Consider the following 20,261-nt stretch of genomic DNA (forward strand, 5'->3'; position numbering starts at 1 on the left):
AACATCAAAATGAATTGGAGAGAAAGAAAAATTGCTGGCCTGAAATGAATAGATACATCAGCATGCAAGCAGAGCAAAAGGTATAAATTAAAATTACTAAAGGTTTCCCTTTAGACAACGAATCAGGTGTTAAAAAAACAAAGCTTACCTTAAAGATAGCGTATGGCCAAAAAGAAAGGTCTTGGGGACCTAAATATCCAGATATTTTAAATCCTTGCTGAGCAAGACAATCTTCAACTTCATCAAATTGAATATTTCTTAATTAGTTATCTGGATTACTTCTGATTAAATATCCTCAAGGAGTTTCATAGGACAATACTAACTTGTCCTCATGAAGTGTAAATCAAAAGTGAGCAAGATATGACACTAGACAGGTAAAGACAAAGAGATGACCCTTACTAGACAGGTAGCAATGTATACCTAAAGCCTACTTCATGCCTGATTTTCTATATGATTTCGGACTTAAAAATGGCTTGATAGCCGCTAATGTTCAAGACAATATAGAAGCCTGATTTTTATAATTGTTTAGGCCAGTACTTGTGACAATAAAGCAAAAATTATGACAATCTTATTTATAAGAATCGTTTCTAGTTGCTTAGCGACTTTTAACCCGTAACAGTAGCCAATTCTCATGTTTAAGGTTATCTATTTCTTGTTTTAATTCGGATGAAATATTCGTTTTAAATAGATGATTTGCTAGATTATTTCTTTTTACTTTTTTTAGTGGAAATTAAGCATTGAATGCATACATAAGATCATCCCAAAAAACTTCAAATTTGTTGTCAACAGCAATGCAATTACCTATTCCAATTTTTCCTAATAGAAACTTAAATTCTGCAATAGACAGCTGGTTGAAAACTCTACGTGTTATTACCTCACTTCGCAGTGGTGGTGCTGTGGGTACCTGATCCCATTTCAACATCTGTGCAGAGTGATCAGATATAGCTGGGTCAAACACCGTAATATTAAGCGATTTAAAATCCATATTTGTAATTAAATGGTCAACGGATGATTTGGTTAAGATGCTACCGTATTTGGCGACACGGGTATTTGGCGGATATATGAGATTTTAGTTGAAAACATTCCAACAGATCAGCAAAACATTTTACCTGAATTGAATCTATAAAACCATATATGTTTAAATCTCCACAAATGACCACCTGTGCATAGTTTTGAATTATGTTATTTAAAATTTCATGAAGATTATTAAAAAATACATCGATGTCTCCATCTGGCGATCTATATATAGTCAAAATGCAACAGTTGCCATTTAAGGAGATTCCAGTACATTCAAAATTTAGTTCCACGTTAAACTGTGCTAAATAGTCAATTTCTTTACATACATTGAATCTATTATTTTTTATATATACTGCCACACCTCCATGGATGTGAAAAATCCTCGAGTAACTAGTAACTAAAATATAATTATACAATCCAAGTGTAAGAAGTTTATCAGAGGATGCCCAATGTTTAGTAATACACAATATATCTGGTTGATACGTGTCATTGAAAATATCAAGTAAATTTACCTTATTATTTAAGCTTTGTACATTTAGGTGACACAAAACATTAAATGGCACACAGCTACTGAGAATGTCAATTTCACTTATGTTGTCTTCTTGTAGTAGATCCGCTGAACTTAGGAGATTTTTGGAAGGTACGTTTTCTACGAAAAAAATATTCACTTACTTCTATGCCGCTAGGCCATGTGTGTGGCTTGAAGAGAGTATCTCTAAGCTCCGCATCAGCCGTGATTCTGAACGAATTGGAGCCATTTATCTTGTTTTCGTACAATGTACATGAGAACTCATGCCCAGGGAACTTAGATTGTAGGTAATTTTCCATTTTTTCTGTAGTGTAAGATGTTTTATATTTGGTAGCGTACACCCACACCTTGTCTTTTGATGCTAGGTCCACGTTGTCGCTATTGTTGCCAACAATTTTTCCATCTGATCGAGTTTGGCTAACATTTTGACCTAATGTCTGAATATCATTCATTTTTATATTTTGCTGTACTTGCATTAATGCACTTGAGACCTGATGGTGTGTAACTTGCCTATTGTGGCGTATCTCTGGCTTGCTGTTCATTTTTCTGCCATTTACCGTAACGACGGATTCCGGAGAAGGTACGGCAACGCTGCTCTCTGTATTGGTATTTGATTCGTGTTTAACCTCTAAATTTGCAGGATTTTGTAAAAGGCTAATAATTAAATCTTGGTTGCTAATAGTTCTTTCCAGTTCTTTAATTAGGCGTGTGGAGGCCTCTACTTGAATATTTGCGATTTTCAGCTCGTATTTTAATGTTAATTCACTTACCGGTTCAGCATTGTCGGCTATGAAATTATCAGGGATTTCATCAGTTACATCAAGGGATTCTATTTTTTCACTTTCCACATATTGTATCACTTTAATACTTGTTTTTAAGTCCGTAGGCACTTTTTTTCCTATTATTATTCTAATTAAATCACTTTTATTTAGTTTATTTAACTCTTTCTTGACTTCTTCAATTGCAGCCATGTTGCCAAAAGCGATCCTTCTCTATTTGTTTTAAACATTTTAAACAATTGTCATTCCGCTCCATAAGTAGCTGTAGCTTCTTCTGTGAACGTGTTACTAGTTTCCCTGAGTCCTTGGGGTCTTCTAACATTATTGTTACAATATGGTAGCATTGCTTCTGTAATGATCCTTTCCCAAGTTAGCATGCCCCTTTTCTAACTTTGCTGCAACATACTTATGACGACCAAATAGTCAGACATACATACTTATGTTTTTGTTTTTCACCTTGTTGCGAGATCTCGCTACAAGGTATGTGTATCTCGCAATACTAAATGTAGTTATAAGTTATTTAAAACTATTGTTTTAGGCGATGGACATGATTTCAAGATTCTTTAACTTGATTTTACTGGCAGCAGTCTTTGTTGAATCAAGAGGCCCACATCATCCTAGAGGAGAAAAGATAATCAAAAGACATGTTCATTACACGCCAACAGGAAGCACTAATGAAAAACTTACAGAAGACGAGCAGCTTCTGCACGACACACAGCATATTCAGGTACTGAGACGGTTTAGATAGATATGTAGCTTTTATTTCTAAGATTATGACGTATAATTTTTCATTACATTAACAATAATCGTATATTTCATTGTATTAATATTTAAGTAGAGTATGTGTATGTATTATTAGAATCAAGCAGCAAGGAAGAAACAATAATAATCAACGGACACAGTGGAACTTATACAAAGAAAGAGAGCAGAGGGACTTCAGAAAGGGAGGCAGAGCGGGAAATTATTGCGCAACGAGAGAACCAAAACAAACCAATGGACTAAATTACTTAATATCAACTATAAAGGAAAACATATGAATCTGCTAATAGACTTAGGTGCATCAATTAGCGTCCTGGTCAAATAATGTTTGACCGATAAACAAAAGATCAATAAACAAAACAGAATCAAAGTAAATGGAATCATTGGAAGTACCTTCACAAGCGGAACGATATTTTTTATCTCGAAATATGACGTGAATCAGGAAAAAATTATTTTTTACAATAATTCGCCGTTATGCCAACCTTCTATAACAACATAGAAGGAGTAATTGGAGCAAACCCTTTATCGAAATACTTCGCTACGATAAATTACTAAACTACGAAATTATGAAACAGAAATTAGAGATGAGAAGAGAAATAAAAATGCATACAGCAGGAGACGCATTTTCAATATTATCTGCGAGGTGCGAAACGATACGTTACTTTGAAATGAGAACACAACAGGGATAGTTCATAACCATGCCACAGGAAGTAGAAAAAGGATGTTTCCAGCGAAAATAGTATCAAAAGCAATAATTGGCAGAAGAACACTATTAACAATAATTAAGATCAATGATACTGAATAATGACGTGATTGTTAAGATTTGGACGGTTAGAAAACATGTGTACAGCGACAAAGATATAGTTAGGACGCAAAAACCAAATTTTAAAAATGATTTCCACCGGTTTATATAAAACCATACAGATTACGAGACGGACAAAAAAAGATCAATTAACAAGTAAACAAGATGCTTAAAGATGGAATCATTGACAACACGGTATCATTTTCATTACCACTGCTTATAATACCAAAGAAAAGTGACGAAGGTGGAAGCAGGAAATTAAAGGTAGTGACAGACTACAGACAACTTAACCATAAAATAAAAAAACGATAGATTTCTGTTACCATGCACAGAGGAAATTTTTAGGCGCTCCATCGGAAGCAACATATTTTTCACATTAAGATTTATAAAAAGGTCGACTCAAAATCAAGACCTTACACGGCATTCCCAACTGATAGAGATAAATAGCAAATGACACGACTACCTATGGGACTGAAGACAAGCCCCATGGCCTCGATTTTTGACCCTTCGCTTCGTTATCGAACGTATACGCTATGAGCTTCGCTGGTGTCGCTCCTAGCGGTTACTAATTCAACTTTTACCGGTAATTTTTAAATTTATTATTTAATTAAAAAATCCACAAGGAAAAGAAAAGGTTTTCCTGTAGTTGGCTGTATACCATCAATCAGAAAATTGGAAAGAAATCCTTTGTAAAAGGTATAAAATTTTTTTATTAAAAATCCCTTAAAAGGGCTACATCACAACAAAACGTTTTCGATTTTTATAAAAAAACACTGATGATGATTTTTTATAAAAATCGAAAACGTTTTGTTGTGATGTAGCCCTTTTAAGGGATTTTTAATAAAAAAATTTTATACCTTTTACAAAGGATTTCTTTCCAATTTTTATTATTTAATTGTTATCGCTTAATATTTACAACGCAAAAAAGTAATTAAATTGTAATCGATTTTTTTAAGATTTTTCTAATCATTTTGACGTCCTATTGATAAAATATCAATTTCTTTCTTCGGATACTTTGACAATGATCGTGTAGATGGCGCTAAGATTAGAATAGATTATTTATAATTAGATATTACGGAACATTAAAAAAACTTAAATTCAGTATTTAAAACGTAAGTATATTTAAGGTAAAAATATATACCACAGCTTTGACCAACTAATATTGTTTATAATTAATGTTTTTAATTTTAATTTTAAATTAATCACTTTGACATTTATGTCAAATTTCCGGTAAACGTTTACAAACTTGTCACTACTGGCGTTCGCGAATTTGTAAATATCCCCTCTACGTACGAGCTCACAGCGTATACGCTTCGTATTGGGACCGTGCAAGTTCAGCAAAGCGACCCCTATTTCTACGCTCTGTACTATTATTCGCACTTTTAATTATATTGGCCAATTATATTAGTCCTGGTTACTGGATAATTGTCAAGGCTATAGTCCAAAAAAATAATAAGAAGAAAAAATAAGATTCAGGTTATGTTATGAAAACATCAACAATTGTATGTAGTAAATAAAATTAGTTACTAAAATGCAGTACTGCAAGCAAAATACAATTAATTAAATTTACCTTTATATAATAATTGCATATCATATCAATATTGTGGAGCAATACATAATTTTTCTGCTTCATTGACAGAAGGTATGAAATATACGTCAATTTGACAATTTCAATTGACAATATGAATTATTTAAGATAGTTGCAATATTTCTCCGCGACTCGCGCAGGGTCGTTTCTCGTTTCCCTTTCCAAGTACTTGCACACCGCGAATACTAAACAGATACGAAGCGAATACGTTCGATAACGAAGCGAAGGGTCAGAAATCGAGGCCCAGATGATTTTCAAAGACTATGACGATGGCAATGCCAGGTTAAAATTATGAAAAGATTTTTAACGAAAATTTTGTTTTCGTTTATAAATCCGCAAACTGTTCGTTTATGCGTTGCCGCTGCTGAAATACTTGAAGCAGATCTACCGATGGATTCATATGTAATTTTGCTTCGTGAATCCAAATCTGAAAACGACATTTCGATACCTCGAACCATCTTGGCTATAACCGACTTCGATAAACGCTTGTGATCAGGACCCTAAATTACTGTCTTTGTTTCGGCTGACACAAATAAACGTCATCGAAATTTGAAATAAATAAATTTCATTTATTAATGTTAATATAATGTTAAAAAGCAGCTTACTACTTTTTTATTTGAGCGGCAACCAATGATATGTGTCATCACCATCATCATAATCTAGCCTTTTGCGTCCACTGCTGGACATAGGCCTCATTTTTGTCCATTGTGCTCTATTTTGAGCACTTTGCATCCAATTTCTTGACATTTTCTTGAGATCGTCAGTCCAACGAGTAGGTGGTCTTCCTCTACTTCTTTTGTCTAATCTCGGCCTCCACTCAAGTAACCTTTTCGTCCACCTCCCATCACTGATTCGGGCGACGTGCCCGGTCCAGTTCCATTTCAGGGTGGCAATTCGGGAAATTACATCGGTAACTCCTATTCTGCGTCTTAAGTCTTCATTTCTAACTCGGTCACGAAGCAATATACTCAGCATTGATGTTTCCATTTTCTCTGAGCTATTTGCAGCATTTTAGAAGTTGTAGCTGTCAATGTCAAAGTTTCGGCACCATAAGTCATCACAGGCATAGGCGTAACCAGGATGATCCTAACGGGGGGGGGTTACAACTACCTGAAAGGGGGGTTACAACTACTGGAAGGTCTCTGAGTACGTCTCAAGAGAGTACGTATAGAGCTCAAAGTACATCCCAATGGGAAGGGGGGTGTTATAACCCCCCAAAAGCCCCCCTGGTTACGCCTATAATCACAGGCAACACACATTAGTCACACGTTTTAAAGAAATTGGTGTATCGCTTTTAAAGATGTCTTTGAATTTTCCATGGGCTGCCCATGCTAGGTTTATTCTTCTTCGTAGTTCGCATGTTTGGTTATCTCTTGTGATCTTTATTTCGTGTCCAAGGTACCTATATGTATTTTTCCACTAGCTCTACTTCGTTGTCTCCAATATTGATATTTCCGCTAGGTACTAGGTTTGTCATGAATTTTGTTTTGGAGATGTTTATTTTAAGACCTACACTGGCACACACTAACTGAAGTTCATGCAGCATTGTACATATCTCCTTGAGGTTGTCAGAGAATAAAACTGTGTCGTCTGTGAATTTCAAATGTGTTAATCTTCGTCAATATTTAGGCCTCGCTCTTCCCAGTTAATTAACTAAAAATGATATGTGCGATCCCAAACCCTTTCTTAGTGCGTCATTAATTTTGACGTCATAATATGGGATTTTAAGATTGTCGCAAATCATTACATAACATTTTAGTTAAATCTGACAGTTGTCAGAATATTTATACAAATATTTGTCAGAATATTAATATTTAAAATATTTTAATGTAAAAGTAAATAAATATAAAATCAAATTTCACTACACAATGTCCAAATATACCAATGACATAAAATATTTATATTTACGTCGCTGAAAAATACTAACTTAGAAAATACAATTTTTATTTTACCATATGATATTGTAAAAATACTGTGACAATCGATTACTTCTGTGTCAAATTATCTTTATTCGCATCATTGATTGGTTATCTATTTAGAGTATTGTAATCGCCAACCAATTATTCATCTATTAGTATATGTAAGTCGATTTAATATGCAAATAACCGTCAAGGAACACATAATTTTCTAAGTTCAATGTATAATAATCATAAAGGTAGGTACGTTTTTTTCTGTCACTTCCAACCGTAATGCGATAAAGAGAATTTGATATTCTATGACGTACTGAAAAAAGGGTTTGGGATGATCTGTATAGGGCTTTTCATCGATTGTCATTTGTTTCGAGCTTCAGTCATATGTTGTATAATCTGTGTACCGATAATATTAATATACTATCCGTTGCAAGATAATTCGGATGGAATTCCGACAAAATATGTACAAAAAGTACATATTTTGTCCGAATTATCTTGCAACGGATAGTACACGGATTATACGACATATGACAGAAGCTCGAAACAAATGAAAATCGATGAAAAGCCGTATTAGGTTTACCATTTTAACAACCAAAACTCGCTTACGTCAGTCAATATTTCTGACGTCAGAGCACTGCCAAACCATTGGAATATGGATTCTTGTACACTATAGTGAGAACAAATACACTATATGAGAAGCTAATATGTATTATTACTGCCCGATTTCACCAACGATACCTAAACAGATGCCTTATTAAGTAATTCTTATCGATAGGAACTTCTTAAGTCAATACTTAGGAACAATCGCATATCACAACTAAAAGAACTGCTTATCTAGGAAATGCTTTCCTAGGTATTACCTAGGGTACGTTTGAACTATTTTTGATAAATAAAAAGAAGAATAAGATGACATTTCCTTACTTTTTCGATTATTTGTCATTATTGTTTGTTTGCCAATTTGGTTTTATTCAGTTTTGTACTGTTATAGTTATTTTATTTAGTAGTTAGTTATTTGTGCATTAAGTTTGTATATAATAAATATAGTCTTGTATGTTATTTGTATATGTACAGTGAAATGGAAGAAAAGAAAAAGTTGACGAAAAATTGAAGTTAGTTGAATTGTCATTATTGAAATAATTTTAAAATATTATATAATATGTTGAAAATTGCTTTTTACTATTAATTTTTTAATGACACACTTTTAGTTATATCGTGAATGGGTTTTTGAAACACAACACTAGTTTGTTAGGTAGTAGGTAGACTACATAATTTTGTCAACAGACCTGTAAAAAACTCCAAAAGATTTTCTATATTTTCCAACACATATTATATTAATAATTTAAAAGAAAATACAAAATTACAACTAATAATATACCTAATATTACAGAATAACAGAAAAATTAAGGTAAGAAGCAAATTATTGACAAACGTCACAAGTACATTAGTCAAAATTGTAAAAATATAACCCGACTGTCAACGATAAGTAATACCTAAAGTTTAGGGAGATCGAAATCCGTATCTTAACGTAAGGTAATGCTTAAGCGGTTAAGGCAATTCTTATCGTATGGTGAAATCCGTTTTAGAGTTAGGAAGTACCTAAACCCACTTAGGTAATTCTTAAATATTTAGGTACCGTTGGTGAAATCGGGCATACATGTCAGACATATTTTTATTTGTTTTTGTTTGCTACAAAAATAATATCTATAATTCTTTATTTTAATTAATGATGTCAATCGGTTTTTATTACTGGCCGAAAGGCTATAGCGGGATAAGATGGTCAAAATTGCACCAGGCTCGATTCAGTTTTGGGTTTAGCCATTCGAAAATATATCATTGAAAACTCACTTAGCCAAATTTTCAAGTCCCTAGGTGCTTCTGGGGGTCCGCTATGGAAGAAAACGTGTTTTCTTGAAAAAAAATTTTTCAGACGCTATATTACTTCAAAAAATCTGAAAAAATTAACTAAGGCGTATCTTAATAATACAAAGCGACCTGATTTTTTTCAGATTTTTAGCTTCAAAATTGAGCACAGGAAAAATTTTTGAATTTAAAAAAAAAATATGTTGGAAATTTTTCGCCAACCTTAAAATATTGTTTTTTTTTGTGAATGTTTTTCATTCTTTCAAATGGCATAGGCATCATTATCATTTTCGACGTGGAAAATACCTAAAATACCTTTTTTTTTGGCATTTTCTGGTTTTTTACTCATAACCTCAACAACATACAGCTAAATTAATCATCATTTACATTTTTATATGCATTCTTACTTTTACAATCAAAATCAGCTAGATAGAACTTTTTTTTCCTACAGCATGCACAAAAACCCAAAAACCCCGTTTTTGGCGTTTTTACTAAATAGCCTCAGAAATTAGTAAAAAAATAATTCTTCTAACGTTTAAAAAATTAAAATTTTGTTGCTATCGATAGAATGTAATAGAATTAATACTTAAATAAATGATTTTGTGTTTTTCACGATTGTTTGAATTTCATATAATATAATAATATCGTCCCATTAAGGGTACCCTACCAAAGGCTTAAAAAAAATCAATAAATTAATTTTTTAACGTTTAAAAAATAAAATTTTTGTAGTATTCGATAGAAAATGTTGCCCCCTTATAAAAATGCTCGTTGCGGTTGTGATTTTCAAAGCGTGCTTAGATTAAAAAGAGCACGGCACTTTGGTGCCGTACGCAACGAAGCGCTTCTAGCCACGTTTTTGGAAAAAACTAAGGAAAAACCAGTCCTCAAGTACTGCCGTCGAATCCACTAACTACTTACATAATAAAAATATTTTTATTAAACGTTAATGAGGAATTTATTTGAATAAATATTAAATTTTTTGAATTACTTAATTGATTAAATAGTGCAACCTAAAGAGTGCAGAGTGTTTAAAAGGATTCAGAAATTACTTATTAAAAAGTTACTACACAATCATGAAATTACAAAATTGAAATTAATATACAGCATGGTGCAAAGAAAGGAATAAATTCGTTATTTAGTAAACTGGCGACTTTAGGAAAAATCCCGAAACAGGTTGAGTGTGATACGAGTGACGTCATCCATCTGGGCGTGATGACGTAATCGATGATTTTGTTAAATGAGAATATGGGTCGTGTGGCAACTCATTTGAAAGGATATTCAGTTCTCTATTCAGTAATATAAACACTAACATAATTATTTATACAGGGTGACCAAAAAAATTTGAATTAAATTAATTGACATAAACAGAAGAATTTAAGTAATTTATTTACTTCAAAATATATTTTACTGCTCTTAGAAAACAAGAAAATATTTGAGATATAAACATTGCTTTTCACTTAAATTCAATGTTCAAGCCAGCTCCTGCCAGCCACCTGTTGGAAGTTTGAACATTTAATTTAAGCGAAAAGCAATGTTTACTTTTCGAATAAACATTTTTTTCCGTTTTCTGAAAGTTAAATATATTTTGAATTAAATAAATTACATATATTATTTTTTTGTAAATTAATTTATTTCAAAAATTTTTTTTTGGTCACTCTGTATAAATAGGTAATAATGGTAATGTTTCCATTGTTTTCAATCTGGCGGGATGTAGAGTAATATTTTTGATGATATTTTATGTGTTATTAGATTGAAAACTTAGTCATTTCTAATAATGGTAATGTTTATACTACTGAATAGAGAATTGAATAACTTTTCAAATAACCAAATTACAGTAAAGTCCCAGTGATTGGCTGTATACCATAGTTAAAAAACTTACACAGAAATACAAAACTTCGGTTTTTTATTATGGTATAAAATTCGGATCGCGGACGTTTCCCCAACTGTCATCAATACGACTAACTTCACGCGTAACTTTGATACGAGAATTATAAAAAAAAATATGCATTGAAATCCAGATCCCGTAATTCGTTAAGCGTGATAAAGTGAGTACAAAGACATACATACTCCTTTTTTTGTAATTACAGCTTCAATTTACCGTACACTTCTCGTAGACTCTGCCGATAAGGTAGAGTCGTGTTGGGGAAACCTCGCGTGCCCATAAAATTCTATTAAAAAACTTTTAAAAAAGTCATCCAAATAGATTATAGAAAAACATCAGAACATTTTCTATCTAGTCAGATCATCTTCAGTGACATTCTCTTTAGTAATTGAAACTATTAGTCCGCTAGTTGATATATATAGTCTTAAAAAATTACATAATTATTTATTAAAATTATACTTTTGAAATGCGGCACAATGTCGATACTAATGGATTTTACTATTAGTACCCAAAAGCAGCATGGCTTCCCTGCTCGAAAAACTGAGGGGGTACTTGTCAAGACGAGTTCGAGGTCAAGACGAAATTCGGTCTGTGTCACTCGTCTTGACTTGTCATTCCAAAAGTATAAATTTAATAAAATTATGTAATTTTTAAGACGCTATAGCAACTAGTGGGCTAGTTTCAATTAGTACACAGAATGTCACTGAAGATGATTTGACTAGATCGAAAACGTTCTGGACGTTCTTGGATGACTTTTTTAAAAGTTTTTAATACAACTTTATACCATTACACAAACCGCAGTTTTTTACTACTATGGATTTTCAAATACCCGTAATTCTCATTAAAAAAATCATCGATTACGTCATCATGCCCAGATGGATGACGTCACTTCTAGTATGATATATATGCCAAGAAATCACAATTAAAAAAATTGACCTCTTTCGGGATTTTTCCTTAGAGGCGACAGTTTAAGAAATAACGAATTTATTCCTTTCCTTTGCATCATACTGTATATTAATAGGAATTTGAATTTTGTAATTTCATGAGTACGTAGTAACTTTTTGATAATTAATTTATTAATCACTTTAAACACTGCACTCTTTAGGTTGCACTATTTAATCAATTAATTAATTCAAATAATTTAGTAATTTATTTAAATATTAATTCCTCATTAACGTTTAATAAAAATATTTTTTTCACTTAAGTAGTTAGTGGATTCGACGGCAGTACTTGAGGACTGGTTTTTCCTTAGTTTTTCCCAAAAACGTGGCTAGAAGCGCTTCGTTGCGTACGGCACCAAAGTAGCGTGCTTTTTTTTTTAACCTAAGCACGCTTTGAAAATCACAACCGCAACGAGTATTTTTATAAAGGGGAAACATTTTCTATCGAACACCACAAAAATTTTATCTTTTAAACGTTAAAAAAATTAATTTATTGATTTTTTTTAAGCCTATGGCAGGGTACCATTAATGGGACGATATTATTATATTATATTATATGAAATTCAAATAATCGTGCAAACAAATCACCTATTTAAGTATTAATTGTATTACATTCTATCGATAACAACAAAATTTTAAATTTTTAACCGTTAAAAAAATTATTTTTTTATTGATTTTTGAGGCTATTTAGTAAAATCGCCGAAAAACGGGGGTTTTGAGTTTTTGTGCATGCTGTAGGAAAAAAATAAGTTTTATTAGCTGATTTTGATGGTAAAGGTAAAAATACATATAAAAAGGTAAATGATCATTAATTTAGCTGTATGTTGTTGAGGTTATGTATAAAAAAGGTTTTTTCAATATTCAGGTATTTTCCACGTCGAAAATGATAATGATGCCTATGCCATTCGAAAGAATGGAGAACAATTCACAAAAAAACAATATTTTAAAGTTGGCGAAAAATTTCCAATATAACCTAAAAATTTTTTGAAAATTTCAAAAAATTTTCCTGTGCTCAATTTTGAAGCTAAAAATCTGAAAAAAAATCAGGTAGCTTTGTATTTTTAAGATACGCCTTAATTAATTTTTTAAGATTTTTTGCAGCAATACAGCGTCTGAAAATTTTTTTTTTCAAAAAAACACGTTTTTTCCATAGCGGACCCCCAGAAGCACCTAGGGACTTGAAAATTTGGCTGAGTGAGTTTTAGATTATATCTTTTTAAATGGCTAAACCCAAAACTGAATCGAGCCTGGTGCAATTTTGACCATCTTAACCCGCTATAGCCTTTAATGTGCAAAAATATATTAATTATCAGTAGTAATTGCACAAGAGCTCTAAAATTATTGAATTTTTCCCGAGTGACATTTTGACAGTTTTAATTTCACGACCCGAAGGGGAGTGAAATTATGTCAAAGTGTCACGAGGGCAAAAATTCGATAATAATTTTAGAGATCGAGTGCAATTTGTTGCGATTATTTCATGAATAAAACTGTTCAAAACCAAAATTTCATTGTAACTTAATGTAAGTACAAATTAGTACAATTAAAAACACAGTTGTTATAAATATTTGACGGTTGGAAGTCATCACTTTTATAATTTTTAAAACATTAATTGTCATTAATGCAACTGAATGTATTTTTTCATAGCAACGAAGGGCATCTGACGTAATATACTTGACGACGGGATATTATCAAAAATTATCACTTTAATTTTTATTTTGGTAGCTTTCTATTGGTCAGAATCTCCGATGAATGAAATAATCAACAATATTATAGTGTATAATCAATAAAACAGATCATTTAATATTTCGAGGCAAAATCATTTTTAAGGTTGTCATTTTTATGACAAATGCATGTACTGAATAGTATATATGTATCTACGAATAAAATATTATAAAGTATACGAATAAAAAGTATTTTTCTGCAGCCGTCCCGAAAATTAAACTTTCGGTATGATTTATTAAATTGAAAGTCCTATTTTTTACAACTCGTACCGACAGTAGCTACTTTCGGACTAATTTTTTCACTTTTGGGACGCGCTTTTAACTTTATGGACGACTTTGGGTAGCTACGTAACGGCTTTGACAATAACATCAACTTTGTATTTTATTATGACAACGCTTGTCATTTAAGATTCGTGTGTGTTTACAAAATTAATATCTCAAAAAATAGTGAATGAAAAAATCATACAAAACGACTGCAGAAAAAATATTGTACGTAACACGATCCAAAAGTGATTTTACGAGACTCGCAGGATTCCAGGTCTCGCCTACGGCTCGCCCTGGAAACTTCCTACTCGTCTCGTAAAATATCACTTTCAGAACTTGTTACGTAAATTTTACTATTTTATTTCAATAACTATAATTTAGTATTTTTTTTTAAATTTTTTGTGTTAGCTTACGTTAGTAATATAAATAGGTACCTAATAATAAAGTAACTCTGAACACCTACCTAATTTAGATAAAAAATCCAAAGAATTTATTTTTTTGTAAACAATCTCGGACTAACCTATAATATTTTACTAGTATTAAATAGCTACTATAACAGGTATTTTAGTCCAGGGCGGATCTGTTTTGAGATGGACGTTGAGAGGTGACTCCAATTTTTTTGCAGATATTGCTTGAAATTGGCCCATATAATAATAATTGAGTTATCCTCCCACTCAAAAAGGTCCGGAACATTGTTTAAATAATCAAAATGTCAAAAAATGAAGGAAAAATTCAATTTTTTTCTTCGTTTTTTGATAATAACTTTAAAAGTATTCACTTCCGAGAAAAGTTATACTAAAATAAAAGTTGCGTAATTAAATTTGCTACAATATAAGATTAGTTAAAAATTTTTAAAATTGTTACCCTTGTTGCAAAATAGCAATAATTGAAAAAAAAAACAAAAAAAAAATAAGTATTGGCATTTTACGTTTTTCAAACATTTGTGCTAAACTTAAGACCTTCATATTTCACCCAGAAAAACTTTGTGATATGATAAAATAATACTGTAAATTTAGTTAATATCGGTTTAACAGATTTTGCAAAATAAATTTTGCAATCCAGCTTTCGCAAAAAAATTAATTTTTTCAAAATGTTGCAGGACTGAGAATAAAGCAGATGGCAAGTTAATTTTTTTTTGCAAATATAAGAATACTGTGCCTTTCATTTGCAATTTGCAAAATTAAAATCGGTTAACTACCAAGGCGTCAGGATTTTTTTTTAAATAAACATTAATTTTTGGTGCTACGCGCAGGACAGCGGTGTTCGATTCACACAAGTTGATTTCCACCAAAATTTATTCCAATCTTTATCTAATATATTATTTTCTTACTCTATATTTTGTTGTATTTTAAATTTTAATTCCACAAAAATCAAACTAATTTTATTATTGTTTGTGAAATATTGTTTAAACAATTGCATATGTTTAAAAATAATAAACTTTTATTCTGTAAGTTAAAATATATGAACAAACAAAGTATTTGCTAAAAAAGTGTTATTTCAAAGGAAAAGTATGTGTTTTTATTTTGCAATAAACAAATTTATTTATTTATATCGAAATGTAATAAAAATTAAAATATATCAATCATTATTAAAGGTCATTGGAATGTCCAATCAGAGCAAACTATCCACTGTCCTGCGCGTAGCACCAATAATTAATGTTTATTTAAATAATTTCCTGACGCCGTGGTAGTTAATCGATTTTAGTTTTGTGAATTGCAAATGAAAGGTACAGTACACTTCTATAAGCAAAATAATGTTTAACTTACTATCTACTTTATTTTCAGTCCTGTAACATTTTGAAAAAATGAATTTTTTTTGCGAAAGCTGGATTGCAAAATGTATTGTGCAAAATCTATTGAACCGATCTTAAGGTGATACAGTAGCGATCAACAGGTGGCAAAAACGCGTTCCAAGATTGCGGCTGTAGTTTTGAATATTTTTCGAGATATTTGGCACACGTATTCGTAATATAATAAAGAATGGCGGTACAGAGTCCAATTTGAAAAATATATTAATATGTGGAAATTACTTTGTAATTAAGCACAGTATTAAAAAAACGAGCCTGTACCGCCATTAAGAAGAACAAAAAAATACACTTTCTTCAAATAAAATTTTTATCCGATGCCTAGATTATGTGTCATTTTGGAACTACTAAAATTTTTTATTTCATTAGTAGTTCCAAAATGGCACATAATCTAGGCATCGGATAAAAAAGTTTATTTGAAGAAAGTGTATATTTTTGTTCTTCTTAATGGCGGTACGGGCTCGTTTTTTTAATATTGTACTTAGTTACAGAGTAATTTCCACATATTAATATATTTTTCACATTGGGCTCTGTACCGCCATTCTTTATTATATTACGAATACGTGTGCCAAATATCTCGAAAAAATATTCAAAATTACAGCCGCAATCTTGGAACGCGTTTTCGCTACCTGTTGATCGCTACTGTTTCCTCTTAAGGAAATTTACAGTATTATTTTACTGCATCATAAAGTTTTTCTGGGTAAAATATGAAGGTCCTAGGTGTAGTATAAATGGTTGAAATACGTAAAATGCGAATACTTGTTTTTGTATAGTTGTTTCGCAATTATTGCTATTTTGCAACAAGGGTGACTATTTTTTAAATTTTTAGACAATTCTATATTAGAGGAAATTTAATTTTGCAACTTTTATGTCAGCACAACTTTTGTCTAAAATGAATAATTTTAAAGTTATAATCAAAAAACGAAGAAAAAAATTGAATTTTTCCTTCATTTTTTGATATTTTGATTATTTAAACAATGTTCCGGACCTTTTTGAGAGGGAGGATAACTCAAATATTATTATTTGAGTTATTTTCAAGCAATTTCTGAAAAAAAATTGAGTCACCTCGCAACGTCCAAATGTGCTAATATTTTTACAGATGCACCCTGGTCTATCTATCACGTTAAGCCTTAAAATATTAAATGGTCAGTGTAGACCAGGGCATTTAGCACTAAAAACACCCGAATAAACAAATTTTTAAATACAGCACCTAGAGACTTGCAGTTTTTTGCATTATGTTCAGGATGGCGTTAGGAAAAAAGTCCACTATTCAAAAATGGGTGGAAATGCATAACTGCACTGTAAAATGCATAATATGCATCCAAAATTGCATAAATATAAAAATAAAGTCAAAATCAGTATACTAAGGAAAAAAATTATTATTTGGGGGGTTTTGGGTGTCACTAAATACGATTATGCCATCAGAACTGATCCCCGAATCACCTGGTGCCCAAGGTCACGACAAGAGACGTCATCTTCTGGAGTTTCTATGGTTTTCGGAATTAAATCGATGCAAACGGATTACTCACGAGTTTTAGGGGTCGCTAAATACAAATATCATATTAGAATTGACCTCCGGAGTACCTGGTGCCCAGGGTCGCTACTAAGGCACGTGATCTTCTGGAGTTTCGAGGGATTTCGGCACTATATTGATGTAACTGGACTACTCGGCGGATTTTTGAGGTAGTTAAACACGAAGATGTTATCAGGACAGACCTTAGGATCACCTGGTGCCCAAAGCCACTGTAAGGGACGTTATCTTCTGGAGTTTCAATGGCTTTCGGTATTAAATTGTTGCAAACGTATTACTTACGTGTTTTTGGAGTTTCTAAACACGAATATGATATCATAATTGAACTCCGGAATATCTGCTGACCAGGATCGCTACTAGGGCACGCCATCTTCTGGAGTTTCGAGGGTTTTCAGCATAAAATGGATGAAAATGGATTACTCGGGGGATTTTGAGGTCGATAAACACGAATATGCCATCAGAACAGATCCACGGAGCACTTGGTGCCCAAGGTCACTGCAATGGACGTCATCTTCTGGAATCTCAAGAAATTTCGGCATTAAATTGATGCAAATGGATTACTGAAGGGTTCTTGAGGTCGCTAAATACAAATATGCCGTCAGAACCGAATCCTGGAGAACCTGGTGCCCAAGGTTATTGCTAGGGCATCATCTTCTGGAGCTTTGAGAATCTTCAGTACTAAATTAATGCAAATGGATTACTCATAGGTTTTTGGGGTTGCTGTACGCGAATACGCCATCAGATCTCACCCTCGGAGCACCTGGTACCTAAAACAGGCCATCTTCTGAAGTTCCGACGGTTTTCGGCATTCAATTGATGCAAACGGATTACCTACTTACTAAGCGGATTTTGAAATTGTTGAACACGATTGCGTCATCATAACAGACACCGGAGCACCTGGTGCCTAAGGCACGTTATCTTCTGTAGTTTTGATAGTTTTCGGTACTAAATTAGTGCAAACGGATTACTCTTGAGTTTTTGGGTTTGCTGAATATGAATATGCCATCAGACCCAACCCACGCAGCATCTGGTGCCTAAGCAGGCCATCTCCTTTAGTTTCGAGTATTTTCGGTACTAAATTGATAAAAAGGGATTAGAGTTTCGAGAGTGTTCGGTAGTAAATTGATGAAAACTGGATTACATTTTGGTTTTGGGGTTACTGAACACGAATATGACTTACATGAGGAATTCTGGAGTATCTTGTGATTACGATCACTAATAACGTCAACGCATAATAACACTCATATAAAAAAAATAAATAGATCAAAATAGTAGAGTTCGTATTCCGCAAACCCAAAAACCCATGAGAAATTTGTTTACACCAATTTAGTACCAAAATTTTTCTAAGCTCCATAAGATGATACGTATACCTTAGGCACCAGGTACTCCGGTGTTTGCTCTAATGGCGTATTTGTCTTCAGCAACCCCAAAAACCCATGAGTAATCCGTTTGAATCTATTTAATGCCAAAAACCCTCAAAACTCCAGAGCATAACTGGCCCAAGTGCTGCGGTGTCTCTTCTAATGGCGTATGTGTGTTTAGCCACCCCAAAAACCCGTGAGTAGTCTGTTTGCATCAATTGAGTACCTAAAACTTTCGAAACTCCAGAAGATGACGCGAATTAAGCACCAGGTCCTCCGGTGTTTGTTCTGATCGGGTATTCGTGTTCAGCATCATCAAAAACCTATAAGTAATATGTTTGCATCAATATAGTACCGAATACCTCGCCTAGCGGATGACGCCCCTTGCAGTGACCCTGGGCACCAGGTTCTACGATGATCTGTTTTGATGGCATGTTAGCGTTTACTGACCTCAAAAACACCAGAGTAATTTATTTTCATCAATTTAATGCAAAAATTCCTTAAAACTTCTGAAGATGACGTCCCTTGTAGTGACCTTGGGCACCAGGTGAGCAGGAGGTCGGTTGTGATGGCATATTCGTGTTTAGCGACCCTAAAAACCCTCCAGTATTCCAGCTGCATCAATTAAATCCCGAAAGCCCTCGAAACACCACAAGATGACATGCCCTAGTAGCGACCCTGGGCACCAGGTATTCCGAAGTTCAATTATGATGGCATATTCGTATTTAGCGACCCCAAAAACCCGTAAGTAATCCGTTGGCATAAATTTAATAGCTAAATCCTTCAAAACTCCAGAAGATTACGTCCATTGCAGTAACCTTGGGCACCAGGTGATCCGGAGGTCTGTTCTGATGGCATATTTCTGTCTAATACCCCAAAAACCCCTCGAGTAATCCATTTTTATTAATTTAATGTCAAAATCCCTCAAAACTCCAGAAGAGGACGTCCCTTGCAGTGATCTTGGGCTCGAGCTGCACAAGGGTTGGTTCTGATGGCATATTCGTGTTAAGCGACCTCAAAACCCTCCAGTAATCTATTTGCATCTATTAAATGCCGAAAACCCTCGAAACTCCAAAAGATGACGTGCCTTAGTAGCGATCCTGGACACCAGGTACTCCGGAGGTCAATTCTGATGGCATATTCGTGTTTAGCGACCCCAAAAACCTTCCAGTAATCAATATATATCAATTAAATACCGAAAACCCTCGAAACCCCAGAAGATGACGTGGCCTAGTAGCGACCCTGGGCACCAGGTACTCTGGAGTTCAGTTCTGATATCATATTCGTGTTTACCGACCCCAAAAACCCGTGAGTAATTAGTTTACATCAATTTAATGCCGAAAACACTCGAAACTCTAGAAGATTACGTGCCTTAGTAACGATCCTGGGCACCAGGTGCTTGGGAATGAATTCAATATTCTGATGGCATATTCGTGTTTAGCGACCCCAGAAACCCGTAAGTAATCCATGTGCATCAATTTAATACCGAAAGCACTCGAAACTCCAGAAGATG

The 20,261-nt window shown here is 33.1% G+C and overlaps 1 protein-coding gene across 1 annotated transcript in view; it reads left to right on the forward strand.

The window, feature by feature from the left end:
- LOC126883972 (multiple coagulation factor deficiency protein 2 homolog) overlaps positions 1-20,261 on the forward strand; it is a 101,836-nt gene that overhangs the window by 21,439 nt on the left and 60,136 nt on the right. The window contains exon 2 of the mRNA XM_050649741.1: positions 2,864-3,052. Within this exon, the coding sequence (XP_050505698.1) occupies positions 2,867-3,052 (186 nt within the window). The 5' untranslated portion in view covers positions 2,864-2,866. The remainder of the gene's footprint in view (positions 1-2,863; positions 3,053-20,261) is intronic.

This window comes from Diabrotica virgifera, chromosome 4 (genome assembly GCF_917563875.1).
Source record: "Diabrotica virgifera virgifera chromosome 4, PGI_DIABVI_V3a".
NCBI classification, from domain to species: Eukaryota; Metazoa; Arthropoda; class Insecta; order Coleoptera; family Chrysomelidae; genus Diabrotica; species Diabrotica virgifera.